General features: G+C 41.6%; 1 protein-coding gene across 14 annotated transcripts in view; it reads left to right on the top strand.

Moving 5' to 3' along the window:
- The window catches only part of RBFOX1 (RNA binding fox-1 homolog 1), an 836,688-nt gene that overhangs the window by 650,463 nt on the left and 164,545 nt on the right, over positions 1-21,680 (top strand). For 3 of the 14 annotated variants that reach the window (XM_078662958.1, XM_078662951.1, XM_078662961.1), the window contains exon 10: positions 7,992-8,031. The exons of the other annotated variants lie outside the window; for them this stretch is intronic. In XM_078662958.1, coding sequence (XP_078519084.1) covers positions 7,992-8,031 — 40 coding nt within the window. The remainder of the gene's footprint in view (positions 1-7,991; positions 8,032-21,680) is intronic. 14 annotated transcript variants of the gene reach the window in all.

Genomic DNA, 21,680 nt, shown 5'->3' with positions numbered 1-21,680 from the left:
AATTTAGGCATTGATATCCTGACCCAGGTAAAATAATCTTAACATTTTTCTTTGAGGCATATGTTTCCATTTTGTTTCCAATTTTTGAAGTGGCTTTTTACTTACCAAAAATATAGCTCTGATTGCCTCGAAGCTATGCTGGATTGTTAGATCTGTGTAGCTTTCTATACAGCGGTGCTTGCTGTCCTTTCTGAGAGAACAATCCAGCTGTCATTCTATTCTTATTCATTTACTGCAAGAATATATATGTATTTAAATTGTATATTTCTGACAGAATAAGAAGTGTAATTCAGAGTAATCGCCATATTTTTTCTTTTATTTTCTAATGTTTTTCAAGTAATTACACAATATCCAGTATTTATGATATCTCCTAGAAGAGGTTAGATAGTATGCTCATATACTGTAAGGCTTTTTGAGCTGCTTAAAAGTTTTGTTTGGGTTAAAATACAAACTTCCATTCATGTGGATGTCATTTTGTATTTTTTTTAAATATGTAAATGTTAGATGTTTTGTTTCTAGGATAGTGAGTGATAATATTAACAAAGTGTGCTCCGGTATTGTCTAAAAGGCATGGGGGGTGTTCCTTTGTGAATAGTATAAGTCTTATTTGCCCTTGTCCTTCAATCATTTTCATTTTATTTTGATTATGTTTTTATATTCTCCCTTCAAAACGTAAAAATGTTCTAGATACACAACAGAGAACTAAATTAGCAGAATAAATACAAAGGGGCAGATCTATCATTATTTCATGCAGTGAAGTGCAACAAGCCACTTGCTGCGCTGTGTGAAAGGAAAAGAGCAGACATGTGCCATATTTACTATTGTATGGCACATTTCTGTCCATTCTTAGCGCTGGCACACTTTTGTCTGTCTACTGCCAATGGGGGCACCCTTGCGTCTTGGTGCAAGGGTGCTTATACTGCATGTAGACACTTCCCTGCACAAAAGCAATTCTGAGAGGCATAATATAGGAGGTACCTGCATGTATTAGTGGGTCAACACCTATAGCATGCAAAGAATCAAGGAAAGGAGGCCCATTGAATTAACTAGCTTTTCAGTACCCATTAATCATGAAAGGAGATATTTCTCTGTGTTATGCCTCACCTAGGGAGACGTAGCATTTTGAAGCATTCCCAGGGCCACCACGAATGGTAAATCTGGGAATGTGCCAAATCAATAGGTATATGCGTGAGAACCACCAAGCTCTATCCATGGAACTCCTCCCTGCTGCATAGTAACGCAAGGCAGTGAGTTGCACTGCCTTCAGTTACTCTAGATTTGTGATGCCATACAGGGCAATGCCAGGTGGGGATGTATGACGTTACAACGCATGCTTTTACCACACATGCTGTTACAACGCAGTTTTTACAACGCATACCATTACAACGCATAGCGCTTTGGGGTGCTGGATAGTGAATAGTTTAATCTACTATTCCAACTCCAGTCCCCGTGGACACTGGGAAGGTGTTGAATAGTAAATTAAATCTATTTCCTATCCTAGAGCGCCCCCCAGCGCAATGCGTTGTAATGGTTTTCGTTGTAAAACCTGCTTTGTAATAGCATTGCGTGGTAAAAGTTGCGTTGTAAAGGATGTTTCCCGCCAGGTGGCCTTGCGTAGCTTGATAAATGTTATTTGGCTTTCGCTTCGCCCTTGCGCCCCCTTGCAAGGGTGATGTAAACCGTAATAAATCTGGCCCAACATACATTAAGACTGCATTGACCGATGTGACCCAGAGGCCTTGGCTATGAATTATAGTGAACTGATCCTGTGCAAACAGAAATTTGCACAGGAACATTAATCTGAGTTGTGTAATAATGATTTCACCCTGCCCCCGACCCACCCCTGTTTTCCTTTTGCGCAGTTTTTTGACGCCTGAACTAAAATTCCTGATGATTTTGTTTCAATATCCTTCATTTCGATTTAAGGAGCTAGGAATAAGAGGTATTTAATGACTGCTATAAACATTACTCACTATTTTGCACTGCTCAGAATCAGGACCAGGACCAGAATCACAACACAATCCACTTTTTACCTTTAAACATGCACCCATGGACATAATTATTTGCAAATATTCACTGAAAGTCAAAAGGGCCAACAGATATATTTGGTAGCAAAATTGAAAACAGTTGGCAAAGGAAAACATTGGTAACATGTATTTATGCATTTTTCAAAGTGCTTCCATTATTACAGCAGATATTGTCGTTTATATGATTTTTGTGGAATTGTTTGCACACTACACTGTCTGTGATTTCCGTGGCAAATTATCATGCTCATGCACACAAAAGATTAATTATATTTATACTTTCAGGACAATGCTGACCATACTTGTTCATTGCAAGGAGAACTCATTTAATTTCGCAGAAGCTCCATTCATTTATGTATTTAATTGACATTGTTGTCTCATGTTGGGAATACAATAGACAAAATAAAAAGCTAAACTCCAACCTTTTACATGTTTGTGAAACGTTTTGTTTTTACAAAAATATAATTACAACATTATTAAAGATAGCAGGGTATCAGAATTCATGATCTGTTTAAGCATTCTTCTTGTGATCAGCATCAATTGTTTATTCTTCTCTCATTAGATTTCATTTGTTTTATTTTATGGTAAGCACTAGTGGTTAATAAGGGCTATCACTTTCAATGCTAAACTCCTGCAATCATTTCCTGTACCACCCATTTATACTTTTGTTTCTCTGATGCATGTTTTAGAAATTAAACAAAAAAACAAATACATTTAGTGTCATGGCACTTTCATATGTTTCTTAACATTGGCATCAAATCTTTGTATATACTGCCATTTTGAGGGAGATAGGCGGATCGAGGTACCCTACAGGATCCGATTGTCAAGAGATTTACCTACGAAAGTACATCTTACAGACATAAATAGCATAATTCACAAAGGTAAAGTTAGACCAAAAGTCTAACTTACACCAAAGTCAAAATACAAAAATGGCACCTAAGCACACACAGTCCAATTTGCATTTGTTTTTTTTTGTCCTTGTTAAGTTTCAACTTCTCTGTAGTTAAATCAGTCCAAACACAAACGGTACATACTTTTTATTTAATTCAAGAACACATCCAAGAACATCATTATTCATAATCACCACAGCCTGGATTTTTTCAAAGCTGTTTCAATTAACAAACGTTCACTGTGTTTCGCAGTCTAATTAGAATTCCAGTAATGTATTATTTACTTTTTTGGTGTATTTTGTGTGTCACTGGTGTGTGTGTGTTGCGAAGACGCTTTGCATATTGCCTCTGGGATAAGCTTGACTGTTCTGCCAGGCTTCCACGGGGGTGAGCAGGGGTTATCCTGGGTGTGTAACTCCCTTACCCTGAATAGAGTGGTGGATTCTGCCTGGCTTAGGTGCATAACCTAGCCAATCAGAAACCTAACTCCTAACACTGTGCAAGGTATCTTACTTCATAACATTAGTTAATATGATTTTGTGAATAATGGCCCTGAAAGGATATATAGTGAGATCTTTTATGTGCAATGCATTTTAGTTTTTGCATTCCAAATTATCGTGCATGCTGTAGACTATTCTTTTATAATTTGAATGACATATAACGCATCAAAACTCATCAGGGGTATGAAGCACTGTATAAATTCTGCAGCACAAAACAAAACAATATGGAAAAAGAATTACTACTGGCAAGAAAAGATTAAAACATTACCAACAGCCTTTTTCCCTATTAAGATTGAAGATGTAACAAACTTAAGGCTTACCAGCGGGACTGAATTAATGAAGAGTAAGGAATTATACCAAAGATCGGGATTTGAATGAGAGTCAAGTCTTTATTCCAACGAATATTCTTTCATTCGAATATTGCAGTAGGTTCCCCTCAACTCAATCAGACTGTAAAGGTTTGGTGATTTTGTGAATGTATTTACGTTTTAAAAGTATTTCACCAGCTGGTTTGTTGCAGTGTAGTCGAGCAGCATTTGTTGCAAAATTGACAAGAGATATATACAGATTATAAAGTATACTTTTCATATAATACACAATGTGACATATGTTACCTCAAAACAGGTAGATTTGTGTATGCTTGTCCAACTGCCATCTTAAAGGAAACTGAGGTGAAAGTACTCCATGGCAGGGTAAGCTGCCTCACTTCATTTGGCCATGCATCTTGAATGTATTTGAGGGAGAAGAAAGGGGCTAAAAAAGGACTGTGATGTTTCCATTGAGGACATATGAAAGCTCTTGTGTTCAATTTGAATCCAAGATGTCAGAAATGTTTAGGAAATGTGTGACATTTTAGGAAAGTCCGATAATTCTATAGGAATTCCATACATTAACCAGTGACAGCTTCTCTCCTCTTTCAACTCACATTTCTGTTATATGCTAAAGGTACATGAACTGAAATAAAAGAGAGAGTATATAGTTCAATCAATCAATCAAAACGAGCTTCATTCGATTTCAAGTAATAAAATCATAAAAGCATCCATGCAAGAAAAAGATTTAATCAATTAATATCACATAAAATGCAACTATACACGACCATCCAGTTAATTATACTAACAGGTTCATAAAAGTAGTTATAGACATATAATGCTTCCTTTAAAAGTTTCTAATAGGCTCTTCTCCGGGTTTACTGATTAGTAGCTTTTCTAGTCCTTATTACACTCTTTAAGAACCCCATCATGGAACCAATGCAATAAAAACTATCCAACATCTACAAATATGTAAAAGCAGGGCGACATTGCCTCCAACCTCCCTGTTTGAGTAGCAGCTTTAACCATCTGATCGTTTCAGTGGAGTAGAACTTGCAAAATAAAAGCACATGTATCGTGCTTTGTTGTGATGAATGAATGAATGAATACGCATTTCTATAGCGCATGGCTACCCTAGGGCATCCCAGCGCATTTAGGAGCTAGAGAAAAATTGCCACTACTCAAGGAAATAGAGAGGTCTTCAGCAGTTTCCTAAAAAGGAGATGGTTAGGTTCCAGGCGGATGGAATTGGGGAGTCGATTCCACAAGTTTGCAGCATGAATGGCGAAGCGTTCGCCACCCATGCGGGACCGACAAATCCTGGGAACCGTCAGAAGATTTTTGTTATTTGATCTCAGTATCTTTGGAGCTTGATAGGGTTTCAGCATAGGCACGATCACCGGGGGGCCATTACCGGTGATCGACTTATGGACAGTGCACATAGCCCTAAACCAGATTCTTTGTTGCACTGGAAGCCAGTGCAGTTGAGAAAGGGCAGACCTAGCAGAGGCCCGCCTCTGGACATTCAACAGAAGTCGAGCAGCACAATTCTGAACCACTTGTAAAGCGTTAATCGTCCCCTTAGTAGCACCCAGGTAGACCGCATTGGCGTAATCAAGCCTTGAAAAAATGAAGGCCTGAACCAGCAGCCGCCTAGCGTCAAAAGGAAGGAGTGGCGGAATCTTTCTCATAAGTCTGATTAGGCCATAGCACCGTCGCAAGGGCATCGAGATAATACTCTCGACCAGTCATTGATATTTGGCTATGAAATTAGATGATGGAAAGTCCCAAATCTAAATCTGGTCAGGAGGAATCTATCATATCTGCTCGAAACGTATTGCAGGTATGGTTGGATGTTACATGTGGTTATTATTAGTTGGTGATGGATCACCGTAGGTGTATTCATAGCAAGTGCTAATCTGTTTTCTTCTAAGTAGGTCATGATGACTCCTTTAAACTCTTTGCATTTGATCACATTCAGGCTATTGTGGAGGTTAAAGTATTCAGGATGGCCAATGTCCTGCATAAAATTCTCCACATATTTCAGCCATTGGATTTTGTGAGCGTTATCTAATTTCATGGCATCCCTCATTATATCCCTATTAAGTGCGGCACTCTCTGTGTTCCAAATTCTGTGCCATAAAAGAACTGGTTGGGCCATGATCAAGTCAGAAATGTGCACAACTCCGAGTTCTGAATGGCAATTGAAAACCGATGTGCTGTTCGGAACACTTAAAAGGGACCTTAAAAAAGCGTTTTCCGTGCTCTGGATTAGCGTACAATCTTGGAATCCCCAGATTCCCGCCCCATAAAGAGCTATGCTTACGCATTTTGCGCGATATATCTTTAGCATAATTTCTAAAGGCCTTTTACCCAGTTTTTTAGAAAAATTAAAAAGAGCCGCTATAGATAGTAAATGTATGGCCTTGTTTTCAAAATGCTGATTATATTACACACCATCTCGTCTACATAGAATATTTCCATTTGTACCCGCATCATCTTTTAGGTGTAACACGATTCAGGGGATTTGCTGCATGTATGTTTCACTTGCCCAGCTCTCACAGATGTCTGGAAGCAAGTTTTTCAGTGGCTTAATATCAAAATGGAGACCTCTTTAGCTCCTGACTCTCTAGGAGCCCTCTTCAGCAGCTGCTCGACTCTGGAACTCCGTGCCTCCTTCCAGTTCCTAGGCAGACTTACTTCCGGTCTTCAGGAAACTTCTGAAAACCTGTTTATTGGTACTTTGTCCTCCTCCCTCATTCGGTATGGCCTTGACACCCTTGGCTATAAGCACGCTTTATAAATATTATCCTATCCTATCCTTAATGTTACACAAAATGTACCAGTCCATCTGAAGCAGCTAATATTTATTGCATCGCTATTGGCCAAATCCCTGATTTTACAAAAATTGGAACTGGTGGATGTTCCCTCTTGAACAGGGAAAATCTAAATAAAAGTTATACTCTCAAAGAGTGGGGGCCTTAGCGAAGTTCCACAAACATTTGGGAGGGGAATAGGAAGCTGGCTTTAAGGGGTAAGCAAATAAGAAGATCTCTAAAAGATTGGGACTTCTATGTCGGTTGATTTTGAGGAATATACAGTGAAATGGGGGTTTTCTAAGTAAGCTAATAATGTATGCGTCTTTGAAAGATAGAATGCTTTTGATTTTTGTTTTCTTTGCTTGATCAACTGCAATATAATGTATTGTAGCTACCTGTGGTGATAAATAAAAGATTAAAAGAAAAAAGAGAGAAATTTCATTTTGGTTACATTTCCTTCCTGTGGAAGACTTACGTTATTCCCTAAATTGTGACAATAAAATCCAATACTAAAGAAAAGTGCACATTGATAGAAAAAATATAAATAAGATAAATATCGATTACGTAGCTGGTTAGAAGATGATGTTTGAAAAAAACAAGCAATAGCCTAATATGATCAAAACAAGAACCACTTGTTATCATGTATTCTGAACCATGGGCTAAGTGCTTTGTACTTCACTCACACTTACAACTATGATTTTAATAGTCACTTCTAAAAAAAACAAATGGGGTTGTATTTTTGTAATTGCTGTGTTTCCTCTATTGAAACACAAGCCTACATAGTATTAAAGAATTGTGCTGCTTAGAAGATATATCTGTATTGCAAACTCTGAACACAGTGCACTGATTGCTACATACTCTTTTGCCAATTTTATACACTAGCACTCCTTATGCATCTTGGCACTCGTAATCTTTGTCAGTAGCATTTTACCAACCTGTGGTTGCCTAGAGCTCATTGCATATACCCTTTTTATGATCCCATATGTACTTGCATATGTTATACCAATACTCAATGCAGCTGTGTGAACTAGAATAGAACCAACTAGACCACTGTATCCGATTTCAATAGTTTGCACAAGAAAAGCCCAGGGCTTAAGGATTGTGTCCCCAATGACATGAAGTCTCGTCATAGCAGTAACACAGGAGGTACCTGCATGTATTCATGGGTCGACACCAATCGCATGCAAAGATTCAAGGAAAGAAGGCCCATTGAATTTACCAGCTTTTCAGTATCCATTAAGTTTCACTTTCTGTAGCATGTATCATTCTTCTAAAAATGTTTAAAAAAATGAACATGAAAAAATATGCACCAACGTTTGTCTAGTCTCCTTAATCAGTGTGATGAGTTACCACCTCCTGTTGTGACAGAACTAACCTCTACAGGTTGACAGTGTCTGCATGTGGAAACACACTAATCTGGATGTTTCTCTTTGTGTGTGCACCCTTGCAGTGTTGTTTACCAGGATGGATTTTATGGTGCAGACATTTATGTAAGTATTCATTGATGTGCATGCTGTCCTTGTGCATTACCACAGTCATTGCTTTTACAAGTGTGCAGCACAGCATGTCCCTGTTTCATGCCCCTGTTGTGCCCCCAGTTTGTCATGTCACATTTGCTCGACTATTACCCATATTAAAATCCCTTTATGCTCATTGTGTCTATCATTGCTCACTGGGGCCAAATGAGCTTGTCCTTGGGAGATGAGTGGTTTGCAGATGTAAACGTACATTTATTGCAAAGTTCAAGTGCAAAAATTGATAGACTTGTTCAAATTCTTTTTTCTATATTTGTTAAACACTCATGGCAACATGAGTGCTATGTTAGTTATTTATTCAGAGCTAAAGGCTGCTTTCTGGGTTGTTCTGCCATTTACTGTCATACATAAAACATTGCACTCAATTATTCATTTCTTTCACACACAAAAATAAGTTCAGTCTCTGTTGGGGCTTTTAGCTGGGAACTTTTTAAAAGAACTGGTGATATGTTCATGGAAGAAAGATTCACTGTTTTTGTATAATCTGGATTTTAAAATGTCCTTTAGTTTTTCTCCAAAGAGCAGGCAACCAGTGAAGTATCTGAACTCCGTAGTTTGATTAAACATGTCAAAGAATGCAACTGCATAGATCATATTTGTAATGTTTACCATGCTATAAAATAATTACAGTGAAGTTAGTGATAAAGCAGTCAATGCCCTTTTTGTTATCATGTGAAGCAATATCACCTCAATAGCCTGTCTGTTATACGTGTTCTCCCTTTTTGAAAAGAAATTGGTGAAATTAAATTGACGTGAATCTTAAAAATTATGCAGTAACTCTAATTGGAAAAAGTAACATATATATATTGTACTGATGATTTGGGGCAATTTCGTTTTTGGAAAGTGCTGTTAAGATATTAAAAGAGTTCACACTCTGACTCTAATAGCTGATTAGTGAACGACGTATACATACTACAATGCAATCAACAATATACGTCCTGTTCCCAGATGACACACGTTGTGATTTTCAACAAATATTGTTTGGGGTAGCTGAAAAGATACAGAGGTATTCTGTTTCCTAGCAGGAAAGACAGCACTCGGGTTGATTCTAGTTATTCGTTTTATGGTCATGAGACTGTATGTTATACACTGAACCCATAGATCAAATGATGTATGGACCAAAATACCACATAGAAAATATGATTCCAACTTAAGAATGCTTTAGATGTGGGTGAAGTACCACCTGGTCATAAACAAGCTATTTGTTATTTGTTATTTGCTATTTGTTATAGCGGGTTTATATAGCGCCAAATCACCTGCAGGTCTCAGGGCGCTTTTGACCACAAGACATAACAACCAAGGTACTGAGAGAGGGTAGAGGGAAGGGCAGGATTTACGCTGGGCTGTGTGCTGTTCTGAAAAGGTTGGTTTTCAGGGCTTTCCTGAAACGGAGCAGGTTACCCTCCTTACGGAGTGCCTCAGACAGGGCATTCCATAGGTTCGGTAGTACGACCGAGAAAGATCTCCCTCCCATTGTAGCCAGTTTGAAACGTGGGCAAACAAGGAGTTGGGCGTCTGAAGACCTAAGGTTTCTTTCCGGTCTATATATCTCAATCCGTTCCTTAATGTAGGCCGGGGCTTGCCCATAGATGGCTTTATGGGCTATACAGAGGCTTTTAAAGGTGGACCTCTGCCCGATTGGCAGCCAGTGTAGACTCTTTAGTAATGGGGAGGCATGCGCTCTCCTCGGGAGAATAAAAATGAGCCTGGCGGCATCGTTTAGGACTACTTGAAGTCTGTTAATTAGCGTCTTTGGCAGGCCTAAGTAGAGCGCATTTCCATAGTCGAGTCTTGACACTATGGTGGCGGAAACCACTGTGCGAAGCATCGGCTCGGAGAGGAGAGGAACTAGTTTGCGCAACTGTCTTAAAAGACCAGTGCAGGTACCAACCACGGTAGAAACCTGGTTGGTCATTGAAAGAGCACTGTCTAACTTAATGCCAAGACTTTTGACTGTAGTAACTGGCTGTGGAGTTGGGCCCAGCTCCTGAGGCCAGAACATGTCACTCCAAGAGGAGCACTTGGATGGTACTATCAGCACCTCTGTTTTTTCCGGGTTAATTTTTAGCTGGTTAGTAGCCATCCAGTGAACTGTGTATCTAAGTATGTCCTGGGCGTGTGACTGGGCTTGTACGGTGTCATCTATGCCCAACAACAACTGTGTGTCGTCGGCATAGTTGAACACCCGACAGCCCATCCCCGCTAATGTGTTGATCAGAGGCTGCAGATATAGGTTAAACAGGAGTGGGGATAGTGCTGAACCCTGGGGAACACCACAGGTCAGACCTCCCACTCCTGATATGCTGTCTCCCATCTGGATTCTCTGGGTTCTCCCAGATAAAAATGATTCCAGCCACCGAAGAGCTGAGCCCTGAATCCCTATCCCAGCCAGCCTGTCCAGTAGAAGGGTATGGCTGACAGTATCGAACACCGCTGATAGGTCTAACAAAATCAGGGCGCTCGGTCTCTTACTGTCAGCCATCCTTCTGAGCTCGTCCAGCACCGAGAGCATGACAAGCTCGGTGCTGTGATGTGCGCGGAACCCTGCCTGCCTCTCATGGAGTAGATGGTTAGACTCCAGGAAGCTTGACAGAGATTTTAGCACATGTTGCTCGAGTACTTTGGACAGGAAAGGCAGCTGGGATATGGGTCTATAATTTTTTAGGGCGTTGGGATCTGCCCCCACTTTCTTTAGCAACGGTTTTACACGAGCTTCTTTGAAGCTAGTGGGGAGCCTGCCGGTGCTCAAGGATTTATTCAGTGTGGCTAGGATATGGTCCTCTAGAATAGGTTGTGCCAAGCAGAAAATACTAGGGGGGCAAGGATCTGCTGGGGAACCTGATTTTGTCTTCCTCATCAGCAATTCGAGGGTTAGTGGATCCATAGGGGGAAATGATGCTAGGCAGCTGGCAGCTGGGTTTAGGGTAGCCTGCTGCTCGATGAGGCCATGCCCCATACTTTTTATTTCGAGCATAATGGCGTCTACTTTATCCAGGAAATATTTCTGGAAGGTATCACAGTTTATGCTGCTGTTTACATCCTGAGCTTTTTTAGTTAGTTCCTTCAGGATTTTGAACGTTTCCTTTTGAACATTGGTCGCCCTATTTATTCGGATCTCATAAAATGAGGCTTTAGTTTCCCGGGTGGATTTTTTATAGCTGCAAAGCGCCTTCTTATATAGTTCACAGGAGTCTGTATCCTTATTTTTCCTCCAGTTTCTCTCCATGTTACGCAGAGCCTTCCTTTGATCTCTCAAAGCGGGTGTGAACCATGGGGCTCCCTTTATTCCACTATTTTTTGTTTGGAGTTTCTCGGGTGCTAGCTGATCGATGGCTGTTACTAAATAATCCATCATATCCTTACAGTCTTGATCTACATCTTTATCAGGTGATGTCGGCTGGACAATTCCCCTGAGTGCCGTGGTCAGTGTGTGTTGGTCGACATTTTTCCACTGGCGGGTCAGTCTGGATTTAGGTGCTGGACGTGAGGGTATAGTATCCAGAGGGATGTCACAGTAGATCAGATGATGGTCGGACCAGATACAAGGGAGGACTCCAGCTAAAACCACCCTGGGATCTGTAGTCCATATCAGATCTAAGGTGTGGCCTTTTATATGAGTAGGGACATTTACGAGCTGCCTAAAACCCAGGGAGGACATAGTTGTCTCTAGGGAGCTAGCTGCTGGCTCTTTCTTTTCTTTGTCCCAGTGAAAATTAAAGTCTCCTGTGGCTATGATGTTTCTATATCTGGAACACATGTCAGAGACAGAGGACATAAAGGAGTCATTAAAGCCTGGGGTGGCATTAGGGGGGCGATAAACTGTGAGAACTGTAACACACATGTTATCAAGCATGATTTTTATCGCCAGCAAGTCGGCCAGATCCGCTGACTCAGCCAGTATTTTGGTCACTGCTAGATGTCTCTTGAATATTATTGCCACTCCTCCCCCTCGAGTGTTCCCTGTACGATTCTGCCAATGAATGTCATAATTTACAGGGACGGCGGCAATAATGTCTGGTAGGGAGTTGTCCCCCATTCAGGTCTCAGTCAAGGTCAGGATGTCAATGTCTTCGTCTTGCAATAGGGTGAAGATTTCAAGACTATGACAACATAGTGACCTAGTGTTTAGGCTAACCAGCTTTAGGGTATGGGGGGGGCTGGGGACCTACCTATTTGCGGTGTCTGGATGGACAGTTCCTCTATACGAGTGAGTGTAGTCAGGTCTAGGGATGTTGTGTCCCCATTCAGTTGACGGATCTCCTCCCCAGAATAGGCAATCCATTTGAAGAGGGTCCCTGCCCCTGTGCCCGGCCATGCACGGACGGGCGCAGACGGGCTGGACTCTGGCTTGACTCCGGCGTGAATACGGCGTGCCCGCTGAGCGCGTCCACTGCGCGGAGTCATAGCCGTCTGTTTTTATACTATCTAGCCCTACCCAAAATGGCCGCCACCGTATTCCTTCCGTGTCCCAGGCAAGCCCGCCCTGAACTGGCCGGTTGCTCTGGGGGGAGGCTGAGGTGCTGTCCGTGCAGCGCGGAAGACGGGGGGTGCAGGAGGTAAATTTAAAATATTAGGTAAGAACAATGCCTCCACCCTCGATCGGTGGAGACACGCGCTGCGATAATTCCGCGCGCTGTGCAGAGGGGGGGGGGTAGGACACAGAGGAAGTAATTTCACACAAGGTTATTTTTAAAACAGAATAAAAGCGTCTGCCCGGCTCAAGCCTCAGGCATCAAGCAACCTAAGTAATATTTGTCAAGTCTTCGTCAGAGGGAAAGTCAAACACTATCAAAGGAGAGATTGTAGATGTTCCCTCATAACCAAAAGAGTACAGCACAATAATCAAACCTGCAATATGAATGTACAGTCAGGTGCCATTGGGGTAAATGAAGATGCATGGTAGCCAGTAGTATGGGTGAAACAGCATAAGGTTTATTCTCAAGATAGAAGTCTCAGGTTACAGGTAAAGATGGTAGTAAGGAAGGCCCCACTGGGAGTAGCATCCTTGCTGATCAGCCCAGGCATTCCAACTGACACTCACTCAAACAATGTACACATCAGCATTCTATTACCTCACAGTCACACTGGCTGAGCAGCAGAGGACATATGACTAAGGAGAGAATAAATGGCCACGGCATGAAGATACAACATCAGGGTTTCGATGTATTGTAGACACAGCAAAAACAAAGGCCATACAGGGTAAAATGTGCCAGTTCATATTGCACAGTAAAACAGATATCAAATACCAACATTAATTTGCAAAACCAGGGCCCCTGGATATACACCCAAATGCTCTTTCTGATCACAAGATCATTGCAAACACATGAACATCCATGTAAGTTGGAAACACAGTACAACCCTAAACAGTTACTGTAACACATATGGGTAGTTCATAAATGTAATATTTGTGATTGGTAACTGCTCACAAAGACAGTAGTAGTAGGGAGAAGGTCTTAATCCATCTACTACCTTATTGTGTCTTTTGTTACCACATGCAATCCTTGCCATTATTGGTCCTCCAGATAACAAACATCAGTCAGTAACTGTCTGAAACAAAGAAAACACACTGGCAATTGATACTGCAGTAGAACAGTAACTATTAAAAGAACTCCGAGTGTCTCAGAGTTTAGGATTTAGAGAAAAAGTAGGTTGGAGAATTAACCAATCTCAGGATTAGAGTAAGCAGTTGTCTAAAAATGTTAATGTAAATAATACATGACATAACAGTCCTAGTGACTATGGCCAGCAGCACCCTCAGTTCCTCCCCATTTAGAGGGTCCAGTCTTGACAGTGAAGATGGCAAACTGAAGTTGCCCCAGAGGGGCAATGATTTCTGAGTTCAAGACAAGGACACCCACTAGGATCAATTAGGTGAGCCTGCACACATGCCTATCAGGTGCACACAAAGGCAAGGCCAGGTTAGATTAAAGTTAATATAAATTGATGCAAGAAGAGAATGCATTTGCCAAGTGTCAGCTCATAGCTCCCCTGCACTTATAGCACCCGGTCTTGATGCACCCCTACCTTGGTTTCGGTAAGGGTTAGAGAGAGAGCTTCTATCCACGCTGCAGACTTTTTGTTCGGCTGTTGTCTTATACACATGGAGGGTCAGCATTAGTAGCAGGGTAGGTGAGTAGAACTTCAGAATCACCTCCAGGTTTGTTCACAACCAAGAGGACATTGTCAGCACCGAGGTCCAGGTTCTAGGGGCACCACTGCAGACCCATGCAACCTTGTGTCAAATAAGGCATTAACCAAGCTGACAGCACTTCCTTCTTGCAGCTGAATGACAATGTACTTCCCCCAAGAGCCTATGCTGGCTGGAATCCTTGTCTGTTCTGTCCGATAGGCCATAGAGACAAAAAGTGAAAAGTGGGGAATTTACTGTCCATACTGATCTTTGTAGACAGCATCCATCAGCCATCTTGCAAACACCATTCATGCAAATATACAGGTGTTTCCATTCATCCAAGTGTAACCTTAATGAGACGTGCACCACTAATGAATGGGATCAATCCTCTGTATACATGCATACCATTGTTCACAATTATTATTACAAAACCTATCGATATAATATTTAGGAATATTACCTTTCATAATAAAATACAAAATTCCTCAACCGGTCACAGACCGATGGACCTAATTAAGAAGGGAAGACAAGTAGATATCCCCCCTGTGTACAGCTATTCCACACAAAACCTAATATATAGCCATCAGCCAGGTAAGGGATAAGGGTGAAAGAGGGTTCCACCGGCGGTGTGATCAATAAAGTGTCTCTTCATCACAAGACATTCACACAAGACACTCAAAAGTAGACAGTGTCTTTCTATTCTTGCACTATCAATGTACCAAAATGACAGGGAGGAGACAAGCACTTTTCACTTCTATACCATACTTCTTGAAATTCCTCCTTATTTTAGGACAAAGCTAATATTGCTACAAGAGCCACTGTATGATATCCAATTCCCAATTGAAAGATGTTCCCTTTTGGCCTTGCAAAGAATGTTAGTGTCATGTACATTTGAGCAAGTAAAACTAGTTTTCTTAGGAGGAATAATAAAAACATATTGAAGGAGAAAACCTATTACACTGCATGTGAAGCATTTTGGGTAAACATACTAATGAATGACACTGGTAATCCTGTACAAAGTTTCGAAGCCTTGGAGCATAAGCAAATTGTATAGCTGACCAATAGCAACAAAATAGGTTAGCTAAATGTTAAGCAATCACTAAATTAGTCCTATTTATTGGCGTTTCATTTGAGCACAGGGTTGTTGACAACACAATTCAACCAAAAGAAGAAATATCAGAGAGTCCGTGATCAAAGTTGTGACTCCGGCAGAAGACATTCAAAGAAAAAAAAGTGGGAAAAAGGAGTACTAATACTATAATGTCGAGTGGTTTAGTAAAGTTATTTGAAACTAAATGTAGACCAATAGAAGGACAATCAAATGGGGATAGGAAACCAAAAAGAAGAGTAAACGACTGCAAACTGTGTACTGAAGATCGGAAAGTGTTTCAAAATTGTTCGGTTAAAGCATTTGACATAACCAGAGTAATGTTGGGGTGCTTAAAAAGATTATCACTGAGGGCAAAAGTGCTTGTATGACCTGTATAAAACAATATGCAGTTGCATCTTCCTGTTGGATAATTTTGTTCTTTTGTCACACATCCAGATGAATATCAACAAAGATAACAAATGTCACTGAGATAGACACTGGCAGGCGCATTCTGGCCTTTAACATTGCAGACGGTGCTGCTGGGTGCAGCTCCATCCGCAATGTTAAAAGTTCATGGTTTAGATTGCCATGCACAACGGGGCAGGCACCGCACAGTGCCTGCCACCTTGTGTATGACAAAGTAGGGGGGTACAATAGTTACCCCCCAAGTGCAGCCCCCCCACGCCCTAGGGGGGCCCATAACGGGCCCCCAAAGTGATTTCCGTTGGCCTTTCCATGGCGACATCGCCGCTGTGAAAATGCCTTTACATTTGCACATCATAATATGGATGGCGGTGCCTGCTCGGCACCACCACCATATTATGCCCCAGATCCGCACGACAGGCAATTGTAATGATTGCCTGCCGGCGGAAAAGCAGTGGACGGTCTTTCCACCCGCCGCGGTACCCCCATACTAATATGGCAGGGGGTAAATCAGGTACAGATTGCGGGTTCCCGCCATGATAATAGGCCCCATAGTTAAAACAGAAGTAGATTTCAACCGCACCAAGACTACAGGGTCTACAGAAGTAGGCAAGAAAATGTCAGTTATGGGGAGGAATAAATCAAAAAATCATTATACAAGGTTAATTACGGTGAGGTTTAGAACAAGTGTAAGATTGTGTTTCCAGAAACAGAAGAAAAAACACTGAACTGCATTTTAGTGTTGGAAAATGTGAATAAATCAGCAAGCCAGTTTTAAAATACCGTGGTGTCATGAGAGTGGCACAGATTCCTACTGATTGAGATTGAGGCCAGGCAGAGAGTCTTGCATGGCTATAAAATGAGTGCCTGAGCAAGAGTAAGTCTGAAGATTGAAGTTGCTCAGTATAAAACTTGATAAACCTCATCAAATCCCACCATACATATTTTTGCAATTGTAAATAATAACTTGTATTTATATAGTGCCTACTACCCCTTATGAAGCAATTTTGCATAGAGTAGCACCCTACTCCGGAATCCAGAATTAGAGTTAAATTGGGGATTAGTGATATGTCCTTTCTTTTTTTTTTGTTGATTAGTTATGTAAAGTTTGTGCTATTGAGTCCTTGTGTATTTAATAGAGTTCGAGTAGGGATAGAATTATTCATGAATTGAAACTTTATTTCGGCTATTACAGCCATAAAAGAACATTAAAAAGAACACTATTTTTTACAACCTCTTAAAAAAGATCAAGAAAGTAGTCAATTGGCAATTGCAAAGATAAATAGTACACAAACAAATGTGAGCTCACTTTTAGGGAACTTCGCCAGTAAATAAACATCACTATAGGAAATATGATTTTCTATAAATATCTTAAAAATATAATTAAACATCTAAATATTAAAACCAAATAAAAAGTTCATATAAAAATATATCTGAAGCCCATCATCAACTAGCAGCCATTTAGTATATTTCAGTCAATTGATCAACAAGTGACTACACAAATAACCATAAGTCTTGCGTGATCCTTAAACAGAAACAAGTGAGTAAGCGACAGGTGTCATAAATTCCCATCGCAATTTTCGAGCAGATGCCTTCGCTAAGACCACATTGCAAATAAAAATTATGAGATCACAACAACAAAAACCGGGTGAGTGTCTGTTTTTAAAATCCTAAAGAATTCTGTAAAGTTTCTAATACCCAGTTTCTACAGAGTTGGATCACCCACTTAGATCTGGGACTCTTATAAGCCGGACAGAAAAAACCACGTGAATCACGGTTTCTTCCTCCACTAGACACCTAGGACAGGGGTGGCCTATACAACCCACCCACCTATTAGTTCGGGCGTTGAGTGGGAGCGTCCCATATCTAAATTGCAGGAGCAATTTTGTAGCTAAAACAGGTTGTATAGTATCGATCACTTGCTCATACTTATACTGGCACTTAATACCAAGAAACCCATATGTTAGACTGGATGGGTCAGCCGTCTGTACCATGCGTGACAGATTATATTCCTTCATGGCACTTGCTAGAGATTCTTTTGATATTTCTGCACATATTACTTCGGGTGCAGTCCATAAGTCTTCCCTACCCATTGCTCTGAATGAGTCCCTAATGAAGGCCAGTCAGGGGATTCTACCCACCCCCAATGTGGACAGTACCACTTTTAGTTTGTCCCTATAATGGGCCAATTCTGGGGTGCCCCACAGACGTCGCCAGTACAGCAATGGACGCAAAGATATTAGATCCACAATAGGGCAGATACCCAGATCCGGTCTCAGTGGTACTAGGGGTGTATTTTTGGGCAGACTTAAGATCTGTCTCATAAAACTATTTTCAGTTGTTGTGAGGACAATCGCTGCGCAATGCCCCCACAGTTCTGCTCCATACAAGGTGGATCCCCTAGCTTGAACTTTAAAAATTTTGACTGGCGGGCTTGTGGCCTTTAGAGCAGAGGTTTTGCGAAGTTTTAAAATCCTGCCGATGGCCTGGGTTAGTTTTAAATTAGCCTTATTGATTTGTGAGCCCCACCCCATTTTGTCGTTTAGGGTGAGTCCCAAGTAATCGAAGATAGAGACCCTATACAAGGGTCTACCATCCATTCTAGGGTGTGGGCGGTTGATGGAATTCGCATTAAGGACCATATATTTTGTCTTTTTGATGTTAACCACCAAATTCCTCCTCTTGCAGAACTGACTAAATTCCTCTAGAATACGCTGCATCCCCATTGGTGATTTAGAGAGGAGCAGAGTGTCGTCCGTAAACATTAATGCAGGAAATTTGCGGTTCGCCAGTTGTGGGGGGTCGATGTCTTTAACAGCAAGAAGGACTTCAATTAACCCGTTGAGAAAAAGGGAGAAAAGATAGGCGCAAGCACACAACCCTGTCTAACCCCCTTTTCAACAGGAAAGGGAGATGTCAGTTTCCCATTCCTACCAAACCTCACCCTTGCAAAAGTTCCCTCATGGAGGTGTCTGAACTGGTGGCATAAATACGGTGGGGCCCCCAAGTCCAACAAGATGCCCCACAGCTGATCGCGGTCCACCATATCAAAGGCAGATTTTAAATCCATGAACCTGAGGTACAAACTTCCACCCTCAAGGACTATGTGCTTCCAATAGATCAGTTGTAACCTGAACAACTGATCTATAGTCGATGTTTTGCTTCTAAAACCTGCTTGGAGGGGAGTTAAAATATCATGGTCCTCCATCCATTTGTGAAGCCTGCCCAGTAACACTCTAGCATAGATTATTTGGGACACGTCAATGATACTAATTGGCCTGTAATTTACAGGGTCGACTTGTAGATTGGGAAGACTTCTGCCCCAGCCCATGTAGGGAGAGGTGACAACCCGTTAAGGATTGCGTTAAAAAGCAATTGAAGGTATTGGGCCCACTCTGCCTGTTCGCTTCTATACAAGTCCCCAGGGATTCTATCGAACCCAGCGGCCTTGTTTGGTAGTACCTTTGCAATAGCAGCAAACACCTCGACCAAGGTACAAGGCGGGGAGTCCCCAGAGAAGGCTGAAGTTCAGGCAGTACATGTGTTCCCTTTCGTGCCTTGATCTTCTTTTGGGCTTGAATACAAATCCTTAAAATGAAGACGACAGGCATCCTCACTAATATTAGGCTCAATGGTAGTCTTTCCCTCAACTCGTCCAGTATGGACTAAATTCCAAAAGCTTCTTGTATCTTTATGATCCAAAGCATTTTTTATTGCCTGCCATCACTCCATTTCTCATTCTGTTTTAGCATATAAAACAGTTTTTTTTAAAAGACCTACTTTCCCTTATACTTAGACTATCACCCTTTTTGAGGCATGTCAGAAGCGCTCTTTTAGCGTCCCTGCATGCCAAGTTATACCAGAGATTTTTTTCTCTGGGGCGATTGCTCTTGGTTTGTTACTATAAAAAAAGGCCAGCAGGATTGCGACCAAATCCTGGTGTACTTTTCCCAACACTATGTTGTCATCCTTACATGATCCAATGCCTGTGATAAGACTTGCCTTTTCCAGCATAGGGATAATGTAGGAGTACATGTCCGCCATCGTATCTGGGGATTGGGTTATTAGACCCCAACGGATCCGCCGACCGCCATCTACCACTGTTAAATTGTCATATTGGTTATGGTCCAAAGCTTGCCCTAGTTCTGGTACTTGTGCTTCTAATGTAAGGACCAGAGGGTTATGGTCACTTTCTACCCGGGGAGGACACAAAACTTAACTGCTTTATGCCAGATTTCGGTGTTTATTAAAATATAGTCTATTATAGATTCCTGGGCATATTTGTTAAAGGTAAAATGCCCCGGTTTATCGTCTGGGAACTGGCCATTATAAGCCCTCAGCGAATGCGTGAGAGTTAGGGAGGTCAGTTGGAGGACCAAGGGAGTCCTTTCCCTTATTGGGTAAGTATTAGCTGCAGGAATTGATAGTATTACATCCTCCTCAGAAGTAATCGGTGATGACAACCCATTAAGGGGTTTGAAATGACAATTGAAGTCGCCACCTATAATAGAAGATGCTTTCCCCGAACGTTTGGCAAGTAGGGCCGCCAAATAATCCAAAGTTGGTGATGTATGCCCATGTTTTACTGGCCTGGAATAGACATTGATGACGGCCAGATTGGGTAAATCTACATTGGTGAGAAGGATGCATAAAATATCCGGTGAGTGGGTATCTATTCACTTCACAGTATACCCTAAGTGTGTACCCACCCATATGCATAAACCCCCTGATGGTCTGCCTCTTGTACCTTTCACTGCTGGCTCACTATATGCTGCTAAAGCCTACTCTGTGTAAGGATTTTAGGGCCCAGGTTTCCTGGAAAAGACAAATCTCATGAGCATCCACAAAGTTGCCCCAGTCCGGCTGCTCTAGTTTACCGATTAGTCCTGCTATATTCCATGTCATGAGCTTGAGACCATTTAGACTTACTTCAGTCTCACCCTCTGGATTCACCTCTAATTCTCGTCTGTCTGTGTTTACTATTGGTCCTGGGTTGTTAACAATAATCATGGAAATTTGGGAATGTGAGCCCACTCACCAGTTGTTGCCCTATTGGGTTTAAACTCAAGTAGCAAATTACCCAAACCCTCACGTGAACCGAGTATGCTATTTCTCTTTCTCTCTTCATACCCCAAGGCACCCCTTCGCTCTGACTGTTGGCCCGGAAACTCAACCTCCATACCCAAAGTAGAATCACCCAAATGTTTAGACGATGTGGGGAGGGATATACGATTTGGCACTAGTCAGTCAACCATATCAAGAACACTATATCTATTTCTTAGAGGAATACTAGGGAGAAAAACAAAACCAACCAACCCGGTTCTATTGCTGGGATTTCTGGATAGAAGTCGCCCCTCGCGAGTCCTTTCCTGATAACCGACTCGACACTTGATGTAGTGGTATAAAAGTAGCTAAGATCCAGTGCCTGGATAGAGGTTCACAAGTTTTGGCGCGGCCCCTCACAAATATGGGGCACTGCCTGTCTATCTCTAAAATTGACTACTATGCAGTTGCCTGAAATATAATTCTTTCTCCGACCTACCCAACTTACTCTACGGGAAAACAGGATTTGGCTATGTACATTTGGAGGAAGGGGTCTGTTGGCATTCAGCCAATGGATGGTTTTATTCTTTAATTCAATATATGATTCATAACTGCCCTCGGCTAAACCCCGGACTCCTGTCAAAACAACAATGTAAGGTGCTGAGTCAGGGGACAAATCAATATGTGACAACATATTCTCATGATTATCAGATCCCTTTGTATCCCCCTGTGAGATTATGGCCAGGCCCACTTCCAATAATTGTGGTTGTTCTCTCCCTCCCCTGGCAGAGTCTCGAACTTCCAAAAGGGCTTGGCCAGTGTCAGTGATGTGGCTTTCTACAATGTTCCCACGTGGTGTTCCTTCCATTAGGTCAGGGGCATGGACATCGGAGGTCAGGTTGCTGCCACCCAAGCCTC

Source organism: Lissotriton helveticus, chromosome 10 (genome assembly GCF_964261635.1).
Source record: "Lissotriton helveticus chromosome 10, aLisHel1.1, whole genome shotgun sequence".
In the NCBI taxonomy this organism is placed as follows: Eukaryota; Metazoa; Chordata; class Amphibia; order Caudata; family Salamandridae; genus Lissotriton; species Lissotriton helveticus.
This window is presented reverse-complemented; position numbering and strand designations above follow the sequence as displayed.